We start from the raw sequence: 8,561 nt of genomic DNA on the forward strand, positions 1-8,561 counted from the left end.
ATACTGATCATAGAGCTCTAAACAATCCAATCATAGTTGTTTGGCAGCAGACCAGTGTTGTGTTTAAGAGCAAATTTCCAAATCTTCGTGCGAAAGTTGGCTTGTTTAATGTGCTTTAACATTGCATCTTTTGCATTACAAAACGTTCTGATCTTTATTTATCGATATTTTTAATTTCGTAGCCATATATAGAACACGAAAACCTCTCGAGTGTTTTGACAACTTTTCGCCAACCTCTTCCAAGGTTTCACCAAGATGGAATAGACCTTCTGAAAACTCCACAGAACGTGTCAAAAAGCCGAATGCTTTGCTTTTTTTCTTTACCAGACAAAACACTTACTGAATCACAACCTGTATTGGCGCGAAATCCTGGCAGTTTTCTACAAATATTCTCACCAAGTTTGCACATATTGATTGTACATTAAATAATCTGCATTTGGAGGATGTATATGTCAGACTTACAATGTTAGAATTGATATGCAACTGTAAAAATAGTAAGCCAATACTTCCACAATAGTGTCAGAAGGTTTAATAACATTGGAGTCGTAACCTTTGTCAGCTGCATGTTTTTGCATTTTATTAACAAACATTTTTTTATCGGCTTCTTCCTGTTTGATAATAAGCATAAACCATTTTACGCTATTTCATTTTCAACATATATTTTGTGGCACATACTTCCATGTGATACAAATAAATCAATACATTCAAGTGTAAATCCATAGGATGCTTTACTCTTTTAAAACAAAAGAATTCAACAAAAGCAACTTTGTTTCCCCCAACTAACAAACATTTCTTCCATTCCCAAGAACACGATTGTGACTGATGGTTTAGAACTTATCGTAATGATTTGCCCTCCCAAGGACCTGTCGTTCTAATTTCGTTATGAATATTGTCCGATACTATTCAGTGACAAAATCAATGCGGACCACTTTTTGAAACTAAAAAGATGGTTTTTAAAATGACAATTGCCAAATCGAAAAAAGTGCTTGGTATCCTAGTAATTGTTTGAAAAACTGCCATGTCATCAAATATCCACATGCTTTCCTAAGGAATGAGCCATTTCAAAAAGACCACTCAGGACAGGTTTAATTTTTCATTACATGTGTACAATCAATGTTTGCAAGAGACATTGGAAGAGGACATTGGAAGAGGACCTAAATCAAACTGGAGAACCTATCGCATAACCAACTATCTTGTCTGGGCTATGACAAGCAGGCGACATTTTTTTCATCTGCTCTCAATGTTTTGTTGTTCTTATCAGCCATTAACTGCTTGCCTTTTATTTCCTTTTTTTTAAATGTAAGCAATGATTTTTTTGAGTGTTTTGAAGATATCGGTTGACATTTGAATAAGCCGTTCCGTAATGAAAATTTCTGAAGCAAATTTTCCCTTTTCATACGCATTAAGAAGGTCGCACATTAATTCCGAAGAAGCAACAGAACCCGAGAACAAGCCATTATACTGCTCAGATGTTATAATGGAATTGGCCAGCTCTGCAGTGTCTGAAACAATTTTAAAACATCTGATTCGTCTCGCTTCATTCGAGTTTTTCTGAGTTTTTTTGGGGCGGATGTTTCAGGGTAAACCATTCCTACCAAGTCTCGACATTTTAATGATATTGAAGCTCTTTCATGTGCATTTAGCAACCAACGTTTTTTCAGAATCTTTATTTAAACTGAAACCAACAAAGCCATTTTTATACGACCGCAAATTTTGAAAAAAATTTCGTCGTATATTGCTATCACGTTGGCGTCGTCGTCGTCGTCGTCCGAATACTTTTAGTTTTCGCACTCTAACTGTAGTAAAAGTGAATAGAAATCTATGAAATTTTAACAAAAAGGTTTATGACCATAAAAGGAAGGCTGGTATTGATTTTGGGAGTTTTGGTCCCAACATTTTAGGAATTAGGGGCCAAAAAGGGCCCAAATAAGCATTTTCTTGGTTTTCGCACTATAACTTTAGTTTAAGTTAATAGAAATCTATGAAATTTTGACACAAGGTTTATAACCACAAAATAAAGGGTGGGATTGATTTTGGGAGTTTTATTTTCAACAGTTTAGGAATTAGGGGCCAAAAAAGGGCCCAAATAAGCATTATTCTTGGTTTTCGCACAATAACTTTAGTTAAAGTAAATAGAAATCAATGAAATTTAAACACAATGTTTATGACCACTAAAGGAAGGTTGGTATTGATTTTGGGAGTTTCGGTCCCAACAGTTTAGGAATTAGGGGCCAAAAAGGGACCCACATAAGCATTTTTCTTGGTTTTCGCACCATAGCGTTAGTATAAGTAAATAGAAATCTATGAAATTTAAACACAAGGTTTATGACTATAAAAGGAAGGTTGGTTTTGATTTTGGAAGTTTTGGTCCCAACAGTTAAGGAAAAAGGGGCCCAAAGGGTCCAAAATTAAACTTTGTTTGATTTCATCAAAATTGAATAATTGGGGTTCTTTAATATGCCGAATCTAACTGTGTATGTAGATTCTTAATTTTTGGTCCCGTTTTCAAATTGGTCTACATTAAGGTCCAAAGGGTCCAAAATTAAACTAAGTTTGATTTTAACAAAAATTGAAACCTTGGGGTTCTTTGATATGCTGAATCTAAAAATGTACTTAGATTTTTGATTATTGGCCCAGTTTTCAAGTTGGCCCAAATCGGGGTCCAAAATTAAACATTGTTTGATTTCATCAAAAATTGAATAATTGGGGTTCTTTGATATGCCAAATCTAACTGTGTATGTAGATTCTAAATTTTTGGTCCAGTTTTAAAATTGGTCTAAATTAAAGTGCAAAGGGTCCAAAATTAAACTAAGTTTGATTTTAACAAAAATTAAATTCTTGGGCCTCTTTGATATGCTGAATCTAAACATGTACTTAGATTTTTGATTATGGGCCCAGTTTTCAAGTTGGTCCAAATCAGGATCTAAAATTATTATATTAAGTATTGTGCAATAGCAAGTCTTTTCAATTGCACAGTATTGTGCAATGGCAAGAAATATCTAATTTCACAATATTGTGAAATAGCAAATTTTTTTTTAATTAAGAATTATCTTTCTTTGTCCAGTATAGTAAGCAAGAAATATCTGCAAGAATTTTTTTTAATTGGAGTTATCTTTCTTTGTCCAGAATCAACTTAAATCTTTGTTATATACAATATACAATGTATATTCACTTTTTACTACCAACTGATAAATTTAAATAATCTTTACCATTCAGTGATAACAAGCAGTTTTTTTACATCATGTATTTAAATGAGTAGTAATTGTTGCAAACTCCATTAGAATATTTTAATTGAAATTAGTTTTGGAATAAGGGAAAGGGGGATGTGAATAAAAAATTGGGTTAAATTTTTCTCATTTGAAATTTCATAAATAAAAAGAAAATTTCTTCAAACATTTTTTTGAGAGGATTAATATTCAACAGCATAGTGAATTGCTCTAAGAGAAAACAAAAATGTTAAGTTCATTTGAATACATTCATTCTGTGTCAGAAACCTATGCTGTGTCAACTATTTAATCACAATCCAAATTTAGAGCGGAATCCAGCTTGAATGTTGTGTCCATACTTGCCCCAACCGTTCAGGGTTCAACCTCTGCGGTCGTATAAAGCTACGCCCTGTGGAGCATCTGGTTTTGGTATCTCTAAGAAACCTTAGAGAGTAAAGGTCATACGATACAGTTACAGGGAAGGTAATGACGTTGCTAACGTAATTTGTTATTTTCGCGACGTCAAACTGTGACATATCGGGAAAATCTGCATTTTTCGACTGATTTTTATCATTCAAACTGATTTAATTTGAAAACGAGTTCATGGACCCCTATTTTACAAAACGACATTTGGTTTCATTTTGCAGGCAGATTATGTGACCCAAATTGTATATAACTGTAAATAGAGAAATTTTTTTAATTGTGATAAACATGCAGTAAAAATTACGTTTTTACTTCAATTCATGAACATTTGATAAATATGAGTCATTTCTGAATAAAAAAAATGTATATTTTTAAAAATATTTATAAAATACAGAAATTACCGATTATTTAACAAAAAACAATTTGTTTTTATCTTTTGTAACAAAAAAGTTATGTCTTTCTTTCGAAAAAGAAATTACGGCCACAAATCTGAATTTCGAGCAAATATACAAAATTTCGACCTCATTTTACGCAAAAAGTAGCACATGAAGGTTGTTTTTTTATTACATATTTGATTTAATCAGGTAAAAAATAGCCTATATGCCAATTTTCATGAACTTGTAAATACAGGATCAAAACTGTATCGTATGCCCTTAATTAACAATATTAAGTCAATCACTTCATAGCTAATCACTTCATAGCTCCACACAAAATGTTATCAAGCACACCTTTATTGAGTTCGATAGAGCGCACCTTTTCTGAACGCTAACAAAATCAACTTAATTTGTATTTTTTTTCATAAATATTTCGTTACACATTCACTTTATAAAATAATTTGTCTCACAAAAACATCATAAATCGACAATTAAATGTTTGTTTTCAATTGCAAATTGATAAAGCTTATGTGTTAATACATTGTACATGTTGTATACTGAATCAAAGACGGTAATTTGATGATTTCCGGTATTTCACGAGTATTTGCACGTACATATACTTTATTGAATAATTCATATTTTAGACGATATATAAATACTGCAAATGATTTAAACATTGCATAATGATTAATTCTCAAGTTTAATTAGCTAAAACGGGTAATTGTATAACGAATTTCTTTATGAAAGGTGAAAATATGCCTTAATTTGAACCCAAAAAATCGGATTGTTTGTAATGAAAAAAACATTTCATTTTAAACAAAAAATCTTCCGAGTTACATTTAATATGATAAGTTTTGTATCTCTTTTAGTTGTTTAAACCTATACTTTATTTTTTTTTAATCGCTTTATATTAAAAAATTTAATTACAAATTACTTAGTCATGATTGCTAAATGAGGGGACCATTGGAAGGGACGTTTTTAATCCTCTTTTGGACACTTTTTTTTTAGTCTAACACCTTGTATTTTATCAACAAGATAATGAAGTTGAATTCTATCCAAAAAAATCGCGGTACCCTGGGGTGTAACACAAACTCCTTAACTACACTGGTATTAAAGAGATAATAGTAACTGCAATTACGATTATCCCAATATGGCGACCGTAGATATAGGTAAAATCTTTACACTCATTTTTCTTAAATGTAGCATGCTTTTGTCAATAGTTACTCAGCTGTAAGGTTTATCTATACCATTACATCATATTTGAATCGTAACGGTGCACTGGAATCGTCTGAGCGCTTTGAAAATTGCCGTTGAAAAATTCGGTATAATAATCGTAACTCTATGGTATTTTTCTTCTTTGATAATCGTAATTTTCTTTATCGGATAATAGTAACTGAAACATAATAAATGTGACTTTCGGCATTTCAATGGTATTTTGTGTGTTAAAATGCAAATGTCAAGTTTAACGATGACATAAACGCATATAAAAATAAATGAAGAAACTTACAGGTTAATATCGAGCACAAATTATATATATAAATTTACCTATAGCTATTAGCTATATCCCATATCCCAAAAGTGCAATCCTTTCAATTCATTGCTCAAAATGAAAGTCACGTATACCACATTTTCATATGTCATGAATTTACTTATATATATATATATATATATATATAAACGAGTCTAAATTGAAAACTACGTTCAAACCTATGACTGCGTTGGATAAAAACCGCAATTTTTATACGTGTGCATGTCAAACAAATTACGTTGTAGAAGGGTCTAAAAACAGCACAAACAACATTTTCCAAAAGAGTGAAAAAGTATATTTAAACAAAACGCATTTGACTAACAGGTCGAACAACTGATATTCTTTAACCCTGCTGACTGCCATTGGCGATTGCCAAATAAAATTGATCACAGGTTGTAACAAAATGGATCTTATTATAAATTTAATACGTCACAGAAAGAAAAAAAAATTGTTAACTTGTGGACAGGATGTTGTGCCACAAACATTCGGTGTCAATATTTCTTTAGTACACCATATCCGGATTTCGACAATAAATGTCTCTTCAGTGATGTTAGGGATCGAAACGGTATTTGGAAGGCCATATAAAAAGCACCCTCATTTTTAGAGAAAGTACCCTCATTTTTAGATTAACTCTTGAATTTTAAGAGTCAATATATAGGATGAACGGATCATATAAACCGGAGGGAAAATATGATACATGCCCAAACAAAAAATATAAACGAGTCTAAATTGAAAACTACGTTCAAACCTATGACTGCGTTGGATAAAAACCGCAATTTTTATACGTGTGCATGTCAAACAAATTTCGTTGTAGAAGGGTCTAAAAACAGCACAAACAACATTTTCCAAAAGAGTGAAAAAGTATATTTAAACAAAACGCATTTGACTAACAGGTCGAACAACTGATGTTCTTTAACCCTGCTGACTGCCATTGGCGATTGCCAAATAAAATTGATCACAGGTTGTAACAAAATGGATCTTATTATAAATTTAATACGTCACAGAAAAAAAAAATTGTTAACTTGTGGACAGGATGTTGTGCCACAAACATTCGGTGTCAATATTTCTTTAGTACACCATATCCGGATTTCGACAATAAATGTCTCTTCAGTGATGTTAGGGATCGAAACGGTATTTGGAAGGCCATATAAAAAGCACCCTCATTTTTAGAGAAAGTACCCTCATTTTTAGATTAACTCTTGAATTTTAAGAGTCAATATATAGGATGAACGGATCATATAAACCGGAGGGAAAATGTGATACATGCCCAAACAAAAAATATAAACGAGTCTAAATTGAAAACTACGTTCAAACCTATGACTGCGTTGGATAAAAACCGCAATTTTTATACTTGTGCATGTCAAACAAATTTCGTTGTAGAAGGGTCTAAAAACAGCACAAACAACATTAAATATATATATACAGTCGTGGGACAAAAGTGAGTTCCCAGTAAAAAAAAGTCCTATCATTTCAACTTGTATATCTATTTATAACTGACAACAATATGCATAACCTTTTAGTTTAAACATATTTTATTTGCAAAAGTAGCAAAAGGGATTGGACACAAGTTATAACAACATTAGAGACGTCCTCTCCCAATATAAATATAAACACAAAGTACATTAGATAATGGCGAAAAAAACCCACAACATAGTAGTAATGCATGTAATACATACTTCAAACAAAAATTAGAAAGAAAAAAAAAATACAATATAATAAGGAATAATAATGAAACAACTAGACTGAAGTGAAAGGTTGTAAAGTAGAAATTTAGAATGTTAATTGATTGTTTTAAATCTTTGTGTTATTCTGATATAAGATTGTACGGACTCAAAAATGTCTTTGTTTTGCTGAAAAGAAAGCCAGCTAATAGAAGCTCAATGGATAAAGCATAACTTTATAATTTTGAAAACAGTATTTCTCTGGCTTCGTTGTGAAGAGCGCACTCTAAAAAATAGTGTATACTATCTTCAACAGGGTGGCCACAGCTGCATGCGGGACATGGTTTAATATTAACACGATGTAAATCTGAATTTAAAGAAATACACATATTTCTCAAACGTGTATGAATGATATTAAGTTTTCTATCCCCTCAACTAAAATAGGAAGGTGGCTGTATCAATTTGGACTTCATTTTTCGTTTAAAAATATTTATGTTTTAGACGTACGTATGTCGGGGGAAGGCTATCCCATTCAATTAGTAGTGGATGGGAAAAAGGATTTTCTAGTTATGTCTAGTCTATAACCGGGTAGTACATAATTATTACTGTTTCGCAAATCGTAGTTAGATACTTGACCAACAAGCGGGGGCATTAAATCACAGAGATAATCAGGGGCAGTCCCTTTATGTAAAGAATAGAACATATTGAGCTTTCTGGATTTTCTTCTGTCCACAAGCAATTGCCAGCCAGTTTCAAAATATATAGCTTCCCGACTAGCAAACACGGGCAACCCAGTTACAAACCTCCCTGCTTCTAACTGAACATGTTCTAAATTGTCGGCTTCTTGTTGAGTACAACCATCCCATAACTCACATGCATATTCCATAACGGGTCTTATAAAAGTTAAATATATACGAGCAAGATAATTTCTATTCAATACATATTTCAATTTTTTAAGAACATTTAATCTCGTGCTTGCACACTTTAAAATATTTTCTATATGTGTATGGAATTTACCATTGGATTCAAAAGTAATCCCTAAGTGTTTATGACAGGAGACAAATTCTACTAATTGGTTTTGAAATTCTATTTCAATATCATCTGGGGAAGTATGGCAGGAGAATATCATAGCCTTTGTCTTATTAGGGTTAAAGTTAATAAGCCAATCTTTAGACTATACTGAAATTTGTTCTAAATCGCTGTTTAAGACATCCTCTATATTGTAAGGGTTATTGCTGGAATAAGAAAGAGATGTATCATCAGCAAACAATCGAGTTAGACTTGTCAAATTATCAACTATGTCATTTACATAAATAAGAAATAGTAGGGGACCTAATACAGAGCCTTGCGGAACTCCTGCATTAGTATT

General features: G+C 32.0%; 1 protein-coding gene across 1 annotated transcript; it reads right to left on the reverse strand.

Moving 5' to 3' along the window:
- Nucleotides 1-7,724: 7,724 nt before the first annotated feature.
- On the reverse strand, nucleotides 7,725-8,078 carry LOC134700416 (uncharacterized). Its single transcript, XM_063561812.1, has one exon. The coding sequence runs from the start codon at nucleotides 8,076-8,078 to the stop codon at nucleotides 7,725-7,727; it is 354 nt and encodes a 117-aa protein (XP_063417882.1).
- Nucleotides 8,079-8,561: the final 483 nt, after the last annotated feature.

The sequence above is a fragment of the Mytilus trossulus genome, unplaced genomic scaffold (assembly GCF_036588685.1).
Source record: "Mytilus trossulus isolate FHL-02 unplaced genomic scaffold, PNRI_Mtr1.1.1.hap1 h1tg000138l__unscaffolded, whole genome shotgun sequence".
NCBI classification, from domain to species: domain Eukaryota; kingdom Metazoa; phylum Mollusca; class Bivalvia; order Mytilida; family Mytilidae; genus Mytilus; species Mytilus trossulus.

Coding starts and splice junctions, on each gene's coding strand:
- LOC134700416 (XM_063561812.1), bottom strand. CDS start 8,078: ATGGAATATGCATGTGAGTTATGGGATGGTTGTACTCAACAAGAAGCC.